We start from the raw sequence: 20,683 nt of genomic DNA on the forward strand, positions 1-20,683 counted from the left end.
GGAGAATTATGAATTGAAATTAAAAAAATGAATGGACTGCGTTTCAAATATTTCCGAGAAAAAAGCTCTACTTGGAATGTAGGGACCCCAAGCTTTCTCCTCAGTTCGCTTCAATCGAGGAGGGCGATTCATATTCACATTGTTAATTTACAGTTTAACTAATAAGGTACACTTCACTTAACTAGCTCGTCATCCAACTCGCAACACCTGGATGACTTACAAACCGCGAAACACCTGAGTGAGTTCACATGTACTCACGGATGGCAGCAGCGATCTTGTGTAGCCCCCGAGAGGAGGCGTATTGGGCCAACATGAGATCATCGGTGACCTTGATCATAGGCTTGGCGTGGTGGAAGAGCAGGATTCTCGCCACCTTATCGTCGTCGTCGTCGTTCGAGATGACGGAGATCAGTAGCGGCGTCTGCTGTCGGTCGTTCAAGGCGTTCACGGACGCACCAGCCTTCAGCAGCATGTAGCAGACTGTAAACCCATCGGACACGTTCGGACTAGCAGCATAGTGTAGCGGGTGGTTGCCTCGGCTGTCGGCCTGGTACAACAGTTCGGGCTCTGTTTCGAGGATTTTCTTGATCGCCTGCTTGTCTCCTTTCCGGACGGCATTGTGAAGGGCTGACCGGCCATATTTACTGCTCTTTCTGGGAGACGCAGGCTGCTTGTCCTTGGTTGTGGGGGACGTAGCACGAGTCTCAGTCTCGGGTTTGTGGGTACTGTGGAGACTGTGCAGACACTTGGCAGACTGTGAACGACCGCGTTTCGACGCAGTCGTAGGCATGTGTCGGTCTGTAGCCTCCGCTTCAGGAGGCGCAGAGTGCGATCGCTCGATCCTCGCATCTTTCGAACGACTAGAGGCGACACTTTCCTCAACTTCTGCAATAGGCGACTCCTTTTCCTTGCTCATGGTGGCGGTCTCGGAGATGGTCACGAGGTGCGGCGAATACTTCATTCGACGAGGCATCGTGGCGTTGGTTTAAGAGTCTGTACAAGGTTGTACAGGGTAAAATACTACCGAGGGCAAATCCAAGTCGCTTCTTGAGCTGCAAGCGTCGAAAGCGCAAATGCTTGAGCCTTTGACCAGCTCACGATCCGCCTCAAGTCGCATGGGTAAACTACAGAAACAGCAAGCCCACCCATGTGTCGCTGCGAATCCATCCGATACCGTTCCAAACGCATCGGGCGCCACGAAATAGTGCTCGACTTCCAGCCCGTCAGTACATCTGTGGCGACGCATATGCCACATTGATGTCGGCTGTTTCCTGGACTCGCAGCGTCCTGCCGTCTGGCTGGCCCGTCGGCGACGCACCGAAGCTACCGGTACGAACGTTGTCGAGTTGTCCGAAAGATCAATGGCCATGAGAAGCTCCGTTAGTTTGGCTTCCTTTATTTGTACAGTCTTCAACGCTAATTGACAATCTACTTTAGTTTACTACCTGTAAAGTCATGGATAAATGCCGCGCACCGAGCTGTAAAATGGCCAGCAACATAGTGCATTAGTTCGTATTAGAATGCTTGACTAATGGATTTGATGGTTTTTCTTATGTCTGCGGCTGACACGCAAACCCGCTGAAACTTCCTCGGCTGGCAACCATGTCATTACTCTTGATGAATTTGGATGTGCAGCCCGGCACAACTGTTGTAGACCACCATGATCGATCCGGCTACAACTTAGGCTCGTCGTCACGCGTCGACGAGCGCGACGCCGCGATGTTGGAAATTTAGAGCGCGACGTCCAGCCGCTCATGAGCCACAACGTCTGGGGCATAGTCACTGATGCGGTGCCTTTCTTCTAAAAGGTATCCACGTGCACGGTGCTCGTAGTAAAGCGTGGCTTTATGCCGCAACCAAGGCAGTGATCACCCACTGGTCTTGCGCCGCGTTCATCGTCACAAGGTGATCGTAAGCAATGAAAGTTGGTTAATATTTCTGTTGTGCACATGTTGAAGTGCCAGCGCTTTAGTCAAAAGTGCTTCAACTTTGTCAACGCCCGCCTCAACATAAACTTCTACTTTTTTTCATTGTGTTGTTCGTCTACGACCTGCGTGTATGAAGTGTTTATCGTCTACGAGGTGGGTGGGGTCGAGAGCGTCCAAGAGCCTTCAGCAAAAGACACACCGCGGTCGCTTTATCATGAGATCACTTTTCCTTTGTTTCCGCTTCAACTATCCCTTTGATCCGATGCGTGTGCAAGTGGAGATGCAGCTGCACTTGGTTGATCAATTCAGTGAACGTCGAGCACTCAAAAGTGAGGAAGAAGAAGGTCAGCACATACTCCGTCACGCTAATCATACCGAAGAGCAGTACAGCGACCCAGGACCATCTGGACACCACAATCGACATGATATGCGTCACAAACACGGCCAAAGCTGCCACGAAGAAGGCCGCAGCACGTCGTAGTCGAATGTGGCGTGCTGTGATCGCCTGGTTACGACCGACAAAGAGCATTTCTTGCACCTCCTCGAGGCACGCGGCGTCGGCTGCCGCTTTATCCACGTCGCTCGGCTCCACCCCGTTCTCGTCGCAATGTGCGCACGTCGTTGTAGGACAAGAGCGTTCCGATGCATCAACGTCGTCCGAAGACACAACAGCGTACCCTTCTTGCTGCTCACACACATGTGGTCGCGGTTCACTGAAGGTAAACTCGGCTTTTACGCCAAAATGATCCGATAAGGGCGTTTTCTCGCCCCTCGCGTCGGTGAAAAAGCCTTTAAAGATGCTGCTGCCTTCCAAATGCCAGTCCGAATCGCCTTTAGCTCGTTTCTCGATCTTGTACATGACGTAATCCATACGCATAGGGTGCTCCCCATGCGAGTATTTGTTATCCGGCGACGCGAACGTCAGTCCGTCCTCGTCGTTCGTGTCTGTGTACGCGTCTCGTAGACTCAGTAATTGCTTGGGCACTTTAAGCTCCAGACAATCCGGAGACGAGTTGAAGTCTCCGCAGACGATCGTTAGGTCGTTTCTATTGGTGGCCGAGATGAATTGGGTCAGCTCGTAACTTTGACCTGTTCGGTGGCCTCGATAGAAATCGCCTGGCCCTGGTTTGCCTCCGACGTTGTAGTTGGCCAGTAGATGCGTCACGTACACGTCGATCTGACCGGCGGGTGTTTCTACCCGCAGTAAGCCTACGCCTTTGTTGGCCACGAAGTCGGACTCGTGAAGGGCGTACGGACGTCCGCTGAGACTAAACGAGTGATACAGCGCGTTGGAGATGGGCAATTTGGACAATACCAGTAGACCTGTACCGAACGAGTCGGCTCCCATTGGGAACGGGAAGCCTACGGCCGGATTGAAGTAGTGGTAGTAGTGAAAACCGCTCTTTTGGGCTTTAGAAATGACGATGTTCCGCTCGCGCATGTGCCAGATTTCTTGCAGTACAACGAGCTCAAAGTCACTGGAGATGGCACTCGCGATCTTGGCAGCACGCTCCGTGCATTTTGGGGCAACTGGGAGACCTGAAGCAAGAGCACGCAGTCAGTTTCTGACGTTTCTATCATTATTTTCTGAATGACAACAAGTATCAATGTACCCCAGGCGTTTAGACTCAGCACGCGGAGCTTGACGTGCTGCTTGTCCTGGTCAGTCCACAACGGCCACTCGGCCCGAGAGGGTGCGGGTGTAGCCACAGGATCCAGGTTGAACACCTCCAGCAAAACGCGTTGACGAATCCGCTCCACGACGTGCTCTTCCATTTTTACCCAGATTTAGAAACGACTGACGTGGCAATTGCGACTTTGAAAAGTGAGACCTGAGAATCTTTATCGAGAGTTCGGATTGGCGAATCACCGCGGCCTATCGTCGGAAGAATGGCGACCGCAATCTTGTGTGTGGTTGTGGCTATCCATTCGTGTCGTTTGTTTTAATATACCACGATTAACACGACAGAGTGCTAGATTTTCGTCGTTGGTCTTCGGTAACTTGCTTTAAAGCTATCGCTATGCGGCATCCAACAGCAAACTACTGGTAGAGATCGACGTACTCATTTTATTTACATTCGAACGACGCAGTAGTGGGTTTTGCGCAACGCGGCATGTGGATACTTTCGTGACTTGTATGACTTACAAGTCACGAGTCGATGAATTGTGCGAAGGAACACCTCTTCCATACCATTGTAAGAGAACAATGCAATTCGCTATTCGCTGCATCGAGGACTGTAAATACATGTGATGGACTTTGCCGGCTTAACAAATCGAAGTTCAAGTTGCCATGCTCAGGAATATGCTACCAAGTGCGCTACAGAAACGTTTTTGTAGGTATTAAACGACTTAGTTCACGAGCGCTTAGCTGGCGACAAAACCCAGTGTTGCAGTCAAAGTGACCTATGGCTCGACTAGATACTTACGTTCACCGCCCGATATATATCAGTGATAACTAAGCAGACTTTTGCTGCTAGGTGGCCCAAAAAATGCAAGCATCACCGCATGCTGAAGCTCGATTCACTTCCCAATCACTACAGATCGGTAGCTCTAGCACATGTAGAATAGGAAGCAAGTCGATGTAAGTCGACACAGTCACTGGGCGGCAAAAAACACCTTTAGGCACTTCTTGTATTCTTTAAGTCAATGGCCGCTTTTCCTTCTATCTGTACCGGACTCCATGCATTTCGTGCAACCAATGCATTTCATGCAACCGCGAACGTAAAAAGTCAACACAACCAAAATCTATATGGTGACACCCCTTCTACAACGAACTTCCATCCTTGACAAAAAAAGTAAAATAGCACCAAACTTTTAGTTTTTAGTGAGTGAGCTATGCTATGCTAGTTCCGGCGCTGGTGGCTCGGCAACACGAAACGTGCCATCTACCGGACTACATACATTTCGTGCAACCACTGTAAAAACTACATCATTAGAAATTGTAAATTATCAAAATCGGTAAAAACTGCAAACATAGTTCTCCGAACCAGTGGCTGGAAATCACTACAAGTTTTGACAGCCGATGCGCGAAGCGCTCCATACAAACGCGCACCGCCTCAAGGCGGTTGATGCGGCCTGTGAAAGCGGTGTCTCGACGAGCTTGGCATCCGAAAATAAGTGCCACCGCTCTACGCTGTATCAATGGACGAAAAGAAGACAAGACATCGAAGCCGCTGCAGCCGGAAGCACTACTATTCTTCAAGGGCGTCGTGGGCCTAAGTTGCTTTTCCAGAACTAGAAAAAAAGTAAGATCATTTGAGTTTTATATATTATATTTTCTAACAAAATGCTGCTTTCTAGGCTTTTGGACTGGGTTCGTGACATGCGCAAGAACAAGGTGCGCGCTGTCACGTCGAGGTGCCTGCTCATGATGAGCGCACATTTAGAGCCACGCTTTCTTCTCGGTCGCTCGGAACAAGCTGCTGTTGAGTACCTCCGCCGTTTCCGCAGCAGAAATGGCTTGAGCGTGCGTCGTATCACGCACAAGGGTCGACGCAAGCGGAGCGAAGTGGAGGTATGTGCTAAAAAAAAATTTTTTTAATTTGTTGCTAAAATACTAATTTTACTATTGAGGTCGTTGCTGACGAGTTCGGCCTCGCAATGCGCCATAAGATGGAAATGTTTAGCGCAGGAACTGAGAAGTATAATCACTTCTACAATATGGATCAAACCCCCATATATATCGACATGAATCCTAAAACAACTATCACGTTTCGTGGGGACCGTGACGTTGATGTTGTGCAAGGTAATCATTTTGTTATTGTCCTATAATATAAGACTTATATACTTTTGATTCTAACTGTGATCTAGGAATGTCTGAAAACTCTTTTCGTGCCAGTGTTTTCTGTGCACATCGGCCACTGGAAAGAAGCTGCCAGCGTTTATTGTGTTCTCTGGTGCCACAGGAGGCCCTGTTCACTGCGAGCTGCAAGCTCATCCGCTGCATAAAGCAGATGAGGTTGTGCTTACTGTGCAAAAGAATGCGTATTGTGATGAGCGCATTATGATCGAATGGTATGTTTTTATTTTTCTTTACATTTTGTTGTTTTTACTAATATTATGAGCAGGTGTGGACTCCGTCGGTCACCTTTTGCCGCATGCTCTTGCTAGACAGCCTAAAAGTTTACAAAATGGGCTCCGTTCGCGCCAAGCTTGAGGAAGCTATGACGGGTGTAGACTTTGTGCCAGCAGGAGCGACAGGACTTGCCCAGCCGATGGATGTGTCTGTCATGCGTGTTTTTAAACACTGGTGTAGAGAGCTATACGTTTAACACCACATTACAAACGACTTTAGCTTGAACGCTAAGGAAAGACGCAAGTTAATCACGTCTATAGTGCACGAGGCGTGGAGGGCAGTTCCCCCCGAAACAATACAGCGGGGTTTTGTCAAGGCGGGCCTCGTTCCGATAGGACCACGAATTGTACTTAAGTCTCACACCAACTTCAAGCAAGACCATGCACCGTCTACAGCAGCCTAAGCAGCTCGTCAAAGCTACTTAAGAATCTCAAGTTGAGATTGGTGAACTCGCCAATGCTTCATTGAGCTTAAATTTTAAGGAGCGTTAACTCTTTATCGAGCAACTGCAGCTTCAACGCGCGTGGCAGAGTCCGGCACAGACCGAAGGAATAGTTCTTCGAGATCAGCACCGGTCGGAATCTCAGTCGTTTTGCATCAAGGCGGAGCTCCCGGATCATTGTCGCAGGACACTGACTGTGAACCAAAACTAACAGTAAATCGAAATTCCGGGAGCTTACCGAGATTGAACAGCGTATCAAATTGAGAGTGAAGGCAAAAGAAATGACAGCGGAGCTAGACACCACTTCGGAGCGTCAATCAGCTTCGTCAGTAGTGTATCGGCCACCCTGACGAACTTCTTAAACCTGAGACCACTCTGTTCTGTAACTCTTGTGAGGATGACGGTTGATTTCAAACTTTTAAGCATGTGGGTGAAGTATCCCCGTCTCACACAAAAATTCCAGCTTACACACTCGTTCTGGTTGCTTTTGAAATGCTCATGGATCAATAATACACTATATTTTCTACATACCGACGATAGGTTTTGCTACAGTCTGAATCTCGCTGTAATTCTAATCATGCCGCATTTTGCAACATAAAATAGATCCAGGTTCTCCTTATGTGAAATATTCCAATCCTTTTCAACACTTTGCGCCTCGTCTGGGCGAGGGGAGTCTCTTTTTGACCGCGGACATGAACCTTCGAAACCACGTCCATTCACAGAAGCGACCAGCCCATCGGAATTGCAGATACCAAGTACAGTAGCGCGATGAAAGCCGTCTCGGAGCTTTTCGGCATCAAGGACGACGTGGCCGCCACTGCAGCAGTCGCAGTGGCTGTAAGTTTGGGACTGACGTTGCTACTGCGCAACACGAAGAAGAGCAAGGACACCGAGGCTCGCAAGCTGCCGCCCATGCCGAAGACTACTCTGCCCATTCTCAAGAACATCCTGGACGTCGGTGGCCATGCCGAGCGCTTCCACGACTGGCTGAACGAACAATCCCTCGAGTTCGACAACCGCCCGTGGATGTTCTCGATCCCTGGCCGTCCAGCCACAATTGTGCTCTCCTCGCCTGAAATGTTCGAGGACGTGCTGGTGACTCAAGACGACGTCTTCCTTCGTGGTCCTGTGGGTCAGTACATCAGCTACGACATCTTCGGCAACGGGATGGTCATCTCCGACGGTGATCCGTGGTACTACCACCGTAAGACAGCCAGCCACTTGTTCTCCATGCAGATGATGCGAGACGTCATGGAAACCACTGTATGTGAGAAATTGAGCGTCTTCTTGGACGTCTTGAGTCTCTACTCGAAGCGTGGTCAGGTGTTCAGTATCAAGGAAGAGCTGAGTCACTTCACCATGGATGCGATCGCCAAAATTGGCTTTGGAATCGAGATGGATACACTCAAGAACAGTCCAAACCGCGACGAGGACCACGAATTCCTCCAGGCTTTCAACGAAGGATCCGTGGCTTTCGGTGTGCGTATCCAGTCGCCACTTTGGCTCTGGGAGCTCAAAAAGTACTTGAACATTGGATGGGAGAAGATCCTCATGGACAACACCAAGATCATGCACGATTTCATCAGTAAAGTGATTGTGGATTCGATGAACAAGAAGGCGGAGCTGGCAGCTAAGGGCGAGACGATGGAAGCCAGAGATCTCATCACTCTGTTCATGGAGAAGAGACTAAAGCAAACCGAAGACATGCACATCAAGGATGATGACGCGACTATTATGCGAGACATGGTCATGACCTTCGTCTTTGCTGGGAAGGACTCGACGGCTCACAGTATGGGCTGGTTCATCGTCAACATGAATCGGTACCCAGAAGTGTTGCGCCAGATCCGCGAAGAAATGAAGGAAAAGCTGCCAGGTTTGCTCACTGGGGAGATCAAGGTCCCTACACAGGAACAGATACGCGATCTGGTGTACTTGGAGGCTGTTGTGAAGGAAAACATCCGTCTCCACCCATCCACGGGTTTTATCGTGCGTGAAGCCATGCAGGATACGACTCTGGTCGATGGGACTTTTGTCCAGAAGGGACAAACTGTCATGGCCTCGTCCTACTGCAACGCTCGCAACAAGAAGACGTGGGGTGAAGACACACTGGAGTTAAAGCCGGAGCGGATGATCGACTCGGAGACGGGTAAGCTGCGCGTGTACTCGCCGTACGTGTTCAGCGGCTTTGGCTCGGGTCAGCACGTGTGTATTGGTCAGAAGTTTGCGATGATGGAGATCAAGTTGGCCATGGCTACACTTTTCAGTAAGTTCGACATCAAGACAGTCGAGGATCCGTGGAAGCTCACGTATGAATTCTCGCTCACTATCCCGGTCAAGGGGCCGCTGGAGGTTGAAGTCACACCTCTGACCCCGTTGATGCCCGCGGCTTCGTCATAAGCACTCTGGACGAGGGTTGTTCTTTGAGACGAGAGTAGTTTCGTGAAACTAAGTGAAGTAATATGTTTCGTGACGAGGAGTTTATTCATAGTGCGAGTTTGATAAGTAAAGCCCATGGAGTTCTAGGCAGACCACTGGCAGGATTGAAATTTTCGTTGCAGGACGCAACGCCAAATACGCATCGCTGATTGGCCAAAAGGTCCACGAAATCCTAAGCGTACCCAACCCTGACACTAAAAAAAAGTAATTGTAGCTTGAACAATGCAATAACATACCATAGTATTATCAGTATCACAGTTATCTCCCTAGATGCATCCTTCGACGGTAGTAACGTCCCAGTACTTATGATTGACCTTGAGATCTTGAGCGTCACTGGCGAGCCGAGCAAAATAAATCATTTACTAGCATGTAAGCACAAAAAACATAAATAAGTTTCGGGTTTGCGAGCTAAATTATTTACGGAAAAAATATATTCCCACAAAATATATTTTTCCCAGCTCCTTAACTTCTCCCGGGAGGAGGGTCCTGCTAAGTAGCAGCACCAAAGGTTCCCCAGGCACCACTAGAAGCACTGTTGTGGGATTGCATCAAAGACGGGTTGACGTTCTTCGGAGGTGTCGTAGAGGCTGAGACTGTGCCCAGCTCTCCCACCGTTAGCGCACCTTTCGACAGGGCAAAAGCAGGATTCTTTGACTCCGCAAACCCCGAACCACTCGACCGAATAATGCTTTCAGAGGCAGACCCACCCGATTTCACGGCCACAAGACGCCCGACAACATCCGCCTTCTTCGCCATAAGGTGCGCAGTCTGATGCTGCAATGCAATCAGCTCTTGCGTCAAAATACTAGTGACCTTCAGCGGGTCTTCACGGCTTTCACCTTGTGCCACCTCCGACGCCACACTCCTCATCTGTGCATCAATCTGCATACTTTGGATCTCCTGCTTGGCTGCATGTACGTGCTTCTGCAGCAAGCTTCTCAAATCATCCAACGCATCCAGTGACCTCGCCGAACTAGGAACAGGGAATCCCAACCCGTCCACCTGATCCGCAATACGTTCCACACAAGCGTGCAAACTCTGCAGCGCTCTTGCTTCAGACTGATCCACTCTTGATAGGACTTCCGCTTCGTGTTGTTTCGTACGTATCTCCAAATGCGCCAACTCACTCAGTGACTTGGTGTCCACTAATGGCGCTCCGGAGGTCATCGGCGACGTCGCAATTTGAGAAATAGTCGGCCCCATAGCCCCCATTAACCTTGTTGAAGGGGGAGGCACGAGAGGGGTGCCACTGGACGCCTCGGATGTGTACGAGTGCTCCTCGGGGCTCGGGAAGTCGAAGCTCTGCTGCCTCTCAGGCGTCAGGTCCAGTGAAGGGAACAAGTAGCCAGGAAATTTGGGCGGGATCTTGACCAAGTTACGCTTAGTCATGCACACAATGAAGTGCATCCCCATGACGAACTCCGTCTCGTTCATGTGAGCGTTGTCCCGGAGCAAATGCAGCTCCTTAAGACGAGTGTAAAGCTCTTGCACCTGCTCCTCACTGAGACTGGACTTGCGAAAGAACTCGAGCGCAGCGTCACGGGAGATTAAGGAGTTATCACCCCCGCACAGTTTGGCGAAGAAGGCACGGTACCGATTGCCCTCGAGTTCGATCATAGTGTAGAGCTGTGTGTCCAGCTGGACGTCGTCTGACGGAGGGGCCGGGAAGGACGCAAACGACATAATTCAGGTATGTAGAGATGGAATTTAGTGTTGGGGAGAAGATGCAGATGCGTCTGAGCGGGTTCGGGCTCTAGCGGACGCAGGAAGAGCGGCGCAAGGAACGTCGATGCGCGTCGGACGCGATCGTAATTCGGGCTTTTTGCTAACTGCCGTCAGGTTAGGTACGAATAAATGTGGACAACATCCAGAAACTTCAATTTGATTTAGAAATGCGAAGTTTACCCATTCTTCCAATTTTTAAATTCAAAATTTGAAACGGTCCCACAATAAAAATGACGACCAAAAAGCGACGAGCGCAGCAGCAGTGGCAAGAGCCAAGGAACGAAGGAGTGAAGGTCATTGGATTCCAGGTTCGATCAGCCACAAGCGCAGCGGGCACAGGATCTACCAATCATCTGCTGCAGTACGCGACCCACACGTGCTGGAGGAGTTATGTGAACCCCAAGGAAACACTCGTGCTGGCGCTGTACGTTGACGATAGGTGCTTGAAATCCAGCGGAGGCTAAAAGTTATGCTAAAAGTTCGTCGGTAACGACACTTTGGTTAACAGAGAGACGAAGACGCTCCTGTCGGAAATACGAATACTGAATAAGGTATTACAGCTGGGGGTGTTGGACTGATTTTATGATCGGAGTACTGAGCACTTTGCGATAGAATGCGTGCGCTGTCAGCGTGAGTGTGGCGGTGGAAAACCGACCGAGATCTTATATTCATGGTATGTCGATATGTGATAGACCAGCTTTAGCGATCCTACTGACGGTGGGTTGGGCTGTAGTGAAGCGACTGGAAAACTTAGCGCACAACCGGGAGGTGAGCGTGAAACTGCCGTTCTTTCCCTGCAACTTTGTTCGGTACGTTTAAGCTGCTGCTTGTGCGTATGTCGGTGACGATATGCTGACTAAACACTGCGCTCTCAGACTACAATTTGAACGTGAGGCGCTGCCTTCAATCGCCGTTTACGCGTAAGAGGTATTTCTCCGTATTGTTGCGACATTGCTGACGTTTTTTATGCTATTGCGATGGTCAGAATTCGACCCCTCGGCGTTCCCAGCGATGACATTGAGGCCGAGTGCGGGCTCTCTCTCTGCACAGTGCTGAGCCATACAACCGAGGTCAGTGCTTTTACAAGTACAAGTATTTGCCTCACTTTCTCAAACTTTGAACTTGTCTCGACTACTGTAGAACCTATTGTTTGGGTCCTCTTTACGCGCCAGTCAGCCTTTCATGGACTGCCTGAATGACAATCTCTCCGGGTTTGTGAATTGACGATGTTATTTGTAATTGCGCTGCTTGGAATTGCTGCTAACTTTTAACTCTTCCAGCTCCCCCGAGTGGATGGCAAAGCAACGCGGATATCTGCTTGACGAAAGAATTGCGCGCTTAGAAGCTGCATTGTTCAGCTGAAATTCTACTTATCAGAAAAGTGTAACCTATTTGGGATAGAACGCTTTATACTGGGAGATAGCTAGCGTACATGTAACAACGAGGATTAATTTGTCGTCAACTGGGTCAACGTTCATGCAACATGAAAATGTGGTCACATCATAATGATTTGTAAAATCAAAACTCCAATCAGGTGATTTGAATGGAATTTTCATGCTAAACTCAACAAAGAACTTCCTAAATACAAAACGCCAGGCTTACAAAGTGTTAGATAAAAAAAACAAAAATGCAATCATGAATTCATTGTGCATTTTGCAGTAGGGAACGATTGACAAAATTCATGTATAGATTCTGTCCATGTTGGCATCAACAGTCGCAAAGCATTAAATTTTGTTTCTATTTGTGTTTTTGTGCGGTTCATGTATCGAAAAGTCAGCCCCGTGACCGTGATCATAGGTGAAATGTACATCATTCGTGAATTCGTCTCAGCTGATTTCACCAGCACCTTACAAATGTTTGGTGGTTGGTGGTATGACTTTGCTTGGACATTCTCCATTCACTCGAAAGCTTGTACTCAGATTAATCATACAATGGGAACATCGATTTATAAGCCTCCGTGTGTGAATAAGTGCAACAACAGCATCGGACTTCCAAAACATCTTAGAATATATAATCAGCACGACCCCCCCCCTTCCTAGTTCTATCTCTCGGACTCTTCGATGCACCAACGAGTCTAGTTCGTTTTGAGCTAATGCTCTGAATTTTCTTCGAAAAAGTACTACTACGTGTACATTATAGTAGTATAAAAAATTAAACAAGGGTTTCAAAGTATGATTTTGTAAGCTGTTACCAAACAAAGCTTTTACCAACAATTTTTCAGAATTAGGACTACCGACTACTGTAATGTGTTGTTTATCAGCCCTTTTAAGCAGGTCAACCGTTTCGGCACGGCGAGCAACGACGTTTTTCCAAAATGTGCGATCTACTACAGCGAAACTAGACTGCCGACACGCGCGTCCAAAAGATAGGAATTGACGGTGAAAACCCGTCCTTCATCCATGCTGGCACGCCACTGTTGTGTGTTCCGCCGACACCTCAGCACATGCCAACAAGAACCCCAGCGCGCCTCGCGCCGAACTTGCCGTCGATGGATGCCTTCCACCACTCACGTCGTCACATAGCAGTTGCGGTAAACCCAAGCGTGTGCTCGCTCGATCAAACAAACGAGTCTAGCGTCGTCGCCACACACGGCGGAAGAAACGCCGCACAAATTCCGGCATCGCACGTCTCCGGCACCATTAAAGGGAAGAATCAGACGGGCCGGCTCGGTACTGATCTTTCGCTACACCACCTGTTAAAGTCCTGGTGAAGACAACTACCGATAGCCCAACAGCATCCGCACCACGTTCACGTGCCACTGAGAAGCCGCTGTCGCTACTACGGGAATCGTCCCCCGCGATATTTCAAGCAGTGTCAGCAAACGCGGAACGACGTCGACATATCTGGGAATCGATACGACGGGCCTCGCTTCTGCGCGCCAACCGTCACGCTGGGGCGCCCATCTAGCCCTGAAGCGGACGGAGGCATCGAATCACCCAATGGCGCCTATTGCCTAAACAAGCCGCTCCAAGTAGCGATGTCTGGCTTCATAGGCCATCCACGCCCGCCGCTCAGTGCATTTGTAGACATGAATCGTGGACAACCAGGCTAGATCTAACGCCTCGACAAAGTTCTCTTACCGGAAGCACGGACACGCCTTTATCGGGGTTACCCCCTCTTAGACGAGCTCATCAGTATAGCGTACGCATCAAGTTTCCCGGTACGTTACCCAATCCGACTCTCTTCCCGCGCAACAATCCTTCAACGACCAAGCGCATCAACGTCTTCCGGAAAGCACCAGGAAATAATTTGATTTACTCATGTGCTTTGTTGTCGACGCGAATATCATTGATAACTGACCCGACTTATTCTCAAGTCGGAAAGGGAGGTAGAGATTTTCAACTCCCTGGAAAAGTAATCCGTGACTTATCCTTTTCGATAGACAGCCCAGTCAATGATCACACCATTCTGGTGTGCCGAAAGCGTCGTTCAAACACTGCTCCAGCATCGCTCGAGATAATTCTTTGATACAAACGCGCAGACCCCGCATTATAGATAAAGGTAATGACCGGCGATGGAGCATTCACGGATCGCAATGCCTGCACCCACAGCGAGTGCGTCCACATGTTCATCGGCCATATTTTCGAGGACATCGCCATCGTGACCGACTTAACGGCCGCATTCGGCTGGCTGTCTGGGCCTGCCGGCAGTTACAGCGTAGTAGGCGGAGTCGTCGCCTTCGCGCATGATAACATCTTCGACGCAGCCCACCCCCACGGCACCTACAACTATCACTGAGTGAACGACCGCGTGAGCGTTGCTTTTTCTTGCTAGAACGTCCCAGCCGCAGTAAACGAAGCGAAAATTACCACATGGAGTACCACCAAGAATGTTCTGGGCCTCGGCTTCGACACTAGAAGCCGTCACCACCGCGCTGCTACCTACAAAGATTGCCAAAGGTAAACGCCCCATTGACGCCGTACCAGCATATCTCTCGAGCGTTTCACTCACTTCAAGACTCGCTGCGTCACGTGGCAGCATGCGTCCGTCCTGCACAGACATTTATGCAGCGTTTGCGCGTACAGGAGGCACAGCTGTCTTGCTAATCACGTGTCTGTGTCTCGAAGATAATGCGAGAGGACCCCGTGTAGTAGCGCTACATTTTACGCGATCCAGCTCTGAGCTGTTTGTTTTTGGGTCTTGAGCACTTACACGCAGTACCCGGCCTCGATAAAACAGTATTTACCGACGCGTCAGAGTAGGACTTTGCACGCTCGTACCGGCTCACCGGCTCTCATTTTACATTTAAACGCTTGCTGCTCGAGCTGGAATTAATCAAAGGTTTCAAAGCTGAAGAGCCCAGCCACTTCGACATCAACTCCGCGAGCTTCTTGCGTGCTCATTTGCGATCAACGCATGGGCCATCATGGCGGGATCCCACTACGCTGTCCAATCACTGCACGTCCACTTTCGCGTCGACAAAACGTTAGCCGTATTGTGGCGAAGCCCTTCTGAGTAATGAGAGATGGGATCCGACAAGGAGTCATTATCACAGATTAGTGACAGCGCCCGGTGATTAGGGTGGATCTAGATTGCTCGACGTGAATCCGAACTGCTCGAAGTGGATTAGGCGGAGGGAAAGCGGATCGGGAATAAGAGGTGACAGACGATTGATCTCGGGGATAACATTGGCTCAGAGTATGGAGAATGGCAAGAGAGCCATGGTTGGTGGCAGTACACCTGAGATCGACCAAGTGAAGGCTCGGATCCACCCTCGCCCGATTACACCTAGGATATATTAAATCCACCACGTGTGAGTGGGTTGAGTGGGGATCCTATGGAGGAAGGGCAGTAGACACCTTCTGAAGGTGGATCTGATATTAGCGACGAATGAGAAGATAAGATCTACCGCTAGAAGTCCCGGATCCGACCCCCTCAGGTCCGGATCCAAGAGATTGAGGATCCCACACCAAGTGACTTGGATCTATGGTATATGGGTGGTAAATCTAATGGATCTCGAACTTTCGTGGAGCGATGCAGACCGCAGACATTCGTAATGTGATGTTGGATGATTGGAGGGTTCAGATCCACGATGAGTGTCCACTTGCAGTAAGGTGGATTATAGTGGCTGGATCCGGGACAGTGCACCCATAACATGGTCACCCCACGATGGTTACGCCATGGATCCGGTGGATCTGATGCTGATACAGCGGACCAAGGATTGAAAGGGCAAGCAGCCGAGTCTGGTAGGGATTTAGCAGGTAAAAGACATAGAAGGTAGAAATCCAGGCAGGTATAGGCTTAACTATGAATCAGACTTCATTTTGCACAGTATCACGCAAGTTCCTGCATTCAACAATCAGAGCTACATTTGGCCGTACGAGCTAAGTGAAGGTTGGGAATTGCGAATCTAGTGTTGGTAGTGATAAATGAATTATATACTGGCCAGATTCTACCACCTCGTGAGCTTTCCTTTACACGTGCAGATTCGAAAGGCTAACCGAATTTACGACTTGGTCGGGTATACCTAAGACGCTCTCAACTCTCAAGATCTCGCTACAGGAAACGGTAAGAACGACGCAAAGGAAAGCAAAGGCAAGGGAACGCTCTCGCAAGGCAACCCTCCGGCGAGATCCCAGATCTAGGCCCTGGATCCATCAAGCTCGAATATTCGCTTGGGGTCCAGAAACAACTACGGACGCAGAGTGAAGATCTTACCACAACTGCTCCACCCTATCCTCATGTTTAGCCAAGACACTCAAACTCCACCACTTGAACTCTTCGAAAGTTACCGAGAGAGCAAGATTTCGCCCTACCATCGGGTACACAAGGTGAGGAAGGCTCATCAGATCACGGATCATCGGGGGACCCCTTCGTTAGTCGGTGTATGGGCGCTGTTGGTAAGTTGGATCCAGCAATCTCGCAGATTTTGCTATCCCGCTACACCGCAGCTTGCCAATTCGTTGCTCGTGCACGAACACGGCGGAAGACGCCGGATCTCGGCGTTGAGAGGCCACCAACTGTTCGCCAATCCCACGCACTGTTGGAGGCAGACCCCGCCACTGGTGCGCTACAGCTCAGACCTAGTTTAGTGCGACATCTCCGAGAGTGTTCCGTGGCCGACTCCTTATCCAAGCTATACGTTCGGTCTTCGACTACTGAAAGCAATGGATGATCGCCCGCAGGCGGCAGTGGCAGTTCGACGTTCCAGTGAGCGAACCGATACTCATAATCTTCAAATGTATCATTGACGGTTCCCAGCCCGGATTCAGATCGCGAGGTTCCGTGCGCACCTCAACAATCAAGCTCGCTATGCGCTCGTTCGCCACTCCTCGCTTCCGCCGGCCTCAAGTTTCCCGTGGACCATACACAGGTTCGCATGCTCCTGAAAGGTGTGGTCCGCTACGACAAACCGTGAAAGCACTCAAAATCATAAAGCGATGTGTGAGTACACGCAACCTCCACGACTCTATCGACCAAGCTCTATGAGGGGATCTGTGTCTGGCCTTCTTCTTTCTTCCCGCCGTTCAAGATTATAGCCACGCCGGGTACGTCGTTCCGCATGATTTCTCTCAGCGCAGCCGACCAGCGTGGCCACGGCGGATCCGCGCGCGACCGAGGCCGTGTGCATACGCTCGCTCGAATGGAAGACGAACGAAGGTGAAGCGCCCACCACAAGAATGCTATCACGATCTGGTCACCCAGTCCTATGCCCAGTCCTCGGTACCCTTCTTTTACGACAAGCAAGAGGACAACAACCGGAGACCATCCCCTCGGCGGTGTTTACGGGTAGTGACGGCAATTCCGGCTGCTTGGCGGCCACTCGAATGGTCCTGGCGATCCAGGGCGCCGCCGAGGCGGTAGGCGAAGACCCTTCTCGTTACAGCGTGCCCTCCCTCAAACCAGGCGGCTCAACCAACAGGTATTGAGCGGGAATGGGCGCCCTCCACATCCAATTCCACGGCCGATGGGCTTCAGACACGTTCAAGATGTTCACCCGACTCAGCCAAGAATCAATCGCTGGTGTTTCTTTACGGATATTCAACAGAACATAAATCCGACCACCACGCCGCAGCGGTCGTGCCTCTTCCACCGTACCAACCAGAGGGGTTCAGCCCAACTTGGGCTGCAGCACGGTACACCCACTCCCCTAACCGTAAGGCGACGACTCTTACTTCTGACTGTGCACTATCTGAGGTGGAAATGACCAGAAAACATAAAACCCGTCGGCGTAGGATGGAGACGGCGCAGCGCGGGAATAGCTCAGCATTTTTGCTACCGACACAAAAGCACCGGCGGACAGCAATGGGGAAGTGGTGGTAGAGCGAACCTGGTTCAGATACGCGAAAAAGAAGCATCCAAAGTGCAATAGTTGACCTTGGAAGCCGAGAATCAATCTTCAAATCGTAGTGCAGTCTAAATTTTTGATACCGTAATTTAATTCAAGTTGCGTTTAGAGCCCGTTGATCCATCTACCGCCTTCTGCTTGCTTAAAGGCAAAACATTATGGTTTTGCTAAATCCAACCAGCTCCGATATATATTATTTGTATTATAATATGAAAATTCAATCGCCCAAAACGTTTCTACTAACTACCGTTAATTACCTAATATTTAATGAGTATCATATGTCTCGGTCGTATGGGTCCGGACCCAAGTCACTATCAAATTTGTGACCTAACCAAAATATGTGTTTCCTGTTACTTCACCCGTCACATTCGAACAGACGCAGTCAAGATGGCTAAGCAATCTGACACCTCTCTTCGCTTGCCAGCAGCAGCATCTTTAGCAGAAAGTATACGCTCACCAGTGGATGACAGCGCAATTCAAGTGCAAATCGAAGCGAGTGAACGCTCAACGCTCCAGGCCACGTTGGAGTCCCGCCCTACTAATACCAAGAGGAAGTAAGGTGGCTACCAGAAAGAATTTAGTGCATGGTGCACTGCCAAGAAATGTTGCGATGGTGCCACCGTCACGAAGGGGAAACTGCACCTCTTCCTGACTGAGCAAGTTGTAGGGAGAGAATCTAAGAAGAAGAAAGGCAGCACTGTTGAAGGATCGACTGTATGTGGGTACACAAATGCTGTTGTAGATTTATACAATCAACAAGTCGCGCTGCGTATCAACTCGAACGAGCATACGCGGTCTGTCCAAGTGAAACAGTTGATTAGAAATGTGCAAGCTCAGACCACTCAAACGAAGAAGAAGAATTATCAAGATCGGGGTGTCGATTCACTTCTAGACGGCTATCATTCTGAATTGCAATTCCAACATATTTGCGATGCATTTTTGCAGCTTGATGACCTTCGTGGACGTGCAGCCTTTTTGCTATCTCACTACGGATTACTTCGGGGCAAAAATGTACGCGACTTGGAATTGGCTGATATGTTTTCGCAGCCGCTTGACAATGAAGGTTTCCGGCCCTGCATAGCTCTGGTTTTGCTAATTTAACATGGTAAAACAAACACGTACGGGAAACTTCAACACGTCGGCTTTATGCGAAACAAAAACGTACACGTGTGTCCAATCGGTGCTGTCTCATTTTATTTGTTCGAGCGCTTTCACGTTCTCTTAGAACCACTTCCCTCGTTTGAGCGGTCTAGAGACTGGTTTGACATTAAATTATAAAGTGGCAAGAATCGAGTCAAGTCAATCTCGTACGATACGCATAAGAAAAACTACGAAGCTGTTTTCAAGCTACGAGGGTTGACATTCAACAAGAAAACACACATCAAAGACAACAGGGCGTAAGGCAACTAGAAAGCGCTGATGTCGACGTCTCACAAACTCGACGCCATGGACGATGGGGAATGGATACGGTGGAAGCCGTCTACTCGGCTCCTTTGGCCCGTGAAGCCATCCGTGCTCTATCAGGTCATCCTGCAAAAGCTCGTCTTTGCTATTTGTCACGCGCGACAGTCGATCCTCCTGAAGAGCTGCTGCTAAATATTTTTCCGGGTCTACACACATTTAAGTCGAGAGTACTTTCTGGAGAATGGGAGCAGAACTTGGCTGCTCGAGGGCTCACTGAATTACTGAAGTTTTTACGTGTAGTACTGATTCAAGATGCAGCTGTACTTTTTCAGAACCTTCCTACTAGAATACAGCAACATCAATTATTTGGTGAACGTTTTCAGCAGTATCGAGCTCAATTTTTGGCTGCCATCCATTCAGCTCAGGACCCCATCGAATCGCAACTTCAAGTAGCCTTGCCTCTCTTATCTGAACAAATTAAAACCCAACACGCAGCAGTCATGGATAAAGTAGAAGCAAGGCATCTTGATGTGATGAAGCAAGTACAGCAGATGCAAGGACAGCTCACCTCATTCCTTCACGGCGACGCAGCCTTCCGTTTAATGCCGCTTCCTAATAACAGAGCAACACTGGACAGTGAGGCCTTGGTACACGAGGGTACAGTCAGCATCAATCCAGAACTTACTCATCAGCAAGTGTCACCGTCGAGCTGTAACCTTGTTCAATATACATGAGTCGTGGTGTATCAACTGTACGCGAGTTATGGACTGGATGGCACGACGGATTGGTAAACCATCCTTCTATTGAAACGCTAGAGCGCACGTACGGAACAAAGTGGAGATCCTCGGCAAAAGAATCAAAGTTCTTTTCAGGATGCTTGTTGGTCATCAAGTACGTCCAACGTCTTGCGCGAAGCGGACTGTCTGTCCAATCATTCATCGAAAAGGCTGATGCTGAACGTGGTCGTAAAAGTATCGACGCATTTTCGAAATGGGTACGCAATAATGATCGCGATGATAAAAATTAGTTTCTATTTGTTTTGAACAAAGTACAATACTTACCTAGAAGTGGACCATAACTGATCTTGAGTTTAGATCAGCAACTTGCTTCGAAAACTTTAAATCGTAATGCAGCCATGATAGAAGCTGATGCATCAGATTTAGCAAAACGACGCTGTGTATCGCGGAGGATGTATGGGCTTGCACTAAAAGCGTAATCCGGGGTACAAGTACGTGATGGTCTTGCAGCAGCAGTGCTCCGAGTACCACATTAGTGATATAATCCAGTTAGCTCTAGAAGCTGTCGAGACGTGCGTGTCTGAATTACCATTAAGGGTTAACGTCGATGATGACACCGTTGCTGCTGTCGTATCATTGCATGCAGTG

The 20,683-nt window shown here is 49.4% G+C and overlaps 6 protein-coding genes across 6 annotated transcripts; 2 read left to right on the forward strand and 4 right to left on the reverse strand.

Moving 5' to 3' along the window:
• Positions 1 to 244: 244 nt before the first annotated feature.
• On the reverse strand, positions 245 to 973 carry PITG_06555 (uncharacterized protein; the record flags this gene model as incomplete). The annotated part of the gene is made up of 3 exons (XM_002998602.1): positions 245 to 647; positions 747 to 842; positions 900 to 973. 3 exons carry the CDS (start codon positions 971 to 973, stop codon positions 245 to 247), a joined length of 573 nt encoding a protein of 190 aa, XP_002998648.1.
• A 1,175-nt stretch (positions 974 to 2,148) lies between these two features.
• Positions 2,149 to 3,704, reverse strand: PITG_06556 (uncharacterized protein; the record flags this gene model as incomplete). The annotated part of the gene is made up of 2 exons (XM_002998603.1): positions 2,149 to 3,467; positions 3,542 to 3,704. 2 exons carry the CDS (start codon positions 3,702 to 3,704, stop codon positions 2,149 to 2,151), a joined length of 1,482 nt encoding a protein of 493 aa, XP_002998649.1.
• Positions 3,705 to 4,950: 1,246 nt separating this feature from the next.
• Positions 4,951 to 8,842, forward strand: PITG_06557 (cytochrome P450, putative; the record flags this gene model as incomplete). The annotated part of the gene is made up of 6 exons (XM_002998604.1): positions 4,951 to 5,063; positions 5,229 to 5,442; positions 5,767 to 5,886; positions 5,996 to 6,150; positions 6,660 to 6,770; positions 7,168 to 8,842. 6 exons carry the CDS (start codon positions 4,951 to 4,953, stop codon positions 8,840 to 8,842), a joined length of 2,388 nt encoding a protein of 795 aa, XP_002998650.1.
• A 468-nt stretch (positions 8,843 to 9,310) lies between these two features.
• PITG_06558 (uncharacterized protein) lies at positions 9,311 to 10,690 on the reverse strand (the record flags this gene model as incomplete). The annotated part of the gene is made up of 1 exon (XM_002998605.1): positions 9,311 to 10,690. One exon carries the CDS (start codon positions 10,562 to 10,564, stop codon positions 9,371 to 9,373), a length of 1,194 nt encoding a protein of 397 aa, XP_002998651.1.
• Positions 10,691 to 10,836: 146 nt separating this feature from the next.
• Positions 10,837 to 11,968, forward strand: PITG_06559 (uncharacterized protein; the record flags this gene model as incomplete). Its single annotated transcript, XM_002998606.1, has 7 exons — positions 10,837 to 11,030; positions 11,115 to 11,157; positions 11,219 to 11,279; positions 11,340 to 11,415; positions 11,592 to 11,676; positions 11,747 to 11,817; positions 11,887 to 11,968. 7 exons carry the CDS (start codon positions 10,837 to 10,839, stop codon positions 11,966 to 11,968), a joined length of 612 nt encoding a protein of 203 aa, XP_002998652.1.
• A 2,247-nt stretch (positions 11,969 to 14,215) lies between these two features.
• Positions 14,216 to 14,518, reverse strand: PITG_22803 (uncharacterized protein; the record flags this gene model as incomplete). The annotated part of the gene is made up of 1 exon (XM_002998607.1): positions 14,216 to 14,518. One exon carries the CDS (start codon positions 14,516 to 14,518, stop codon positions 14,216 to 14,218), a length of 303 nt encoding a protein of 100 aa, XP_002998653.1.
• Between the last annotated feature and the right edge of the window lie 6,165 nt (positions 14,519 to 20,683).

This window comes from Phytophthora infestans, genomic scaffold (genome assembly GCF_000142945.1).
Source record: "Phytophthora infestans T30-4 supercont1.8 genomic scaffold, whole genome shotgun sequence".
In the NCBI taxonomy this organism is placed as follows: Eukaryota; Oomycota; class Peronosporomycetes; order Peronosporales; family Peronosporaceae; genus Phytophthora; species Phytophthora infestans.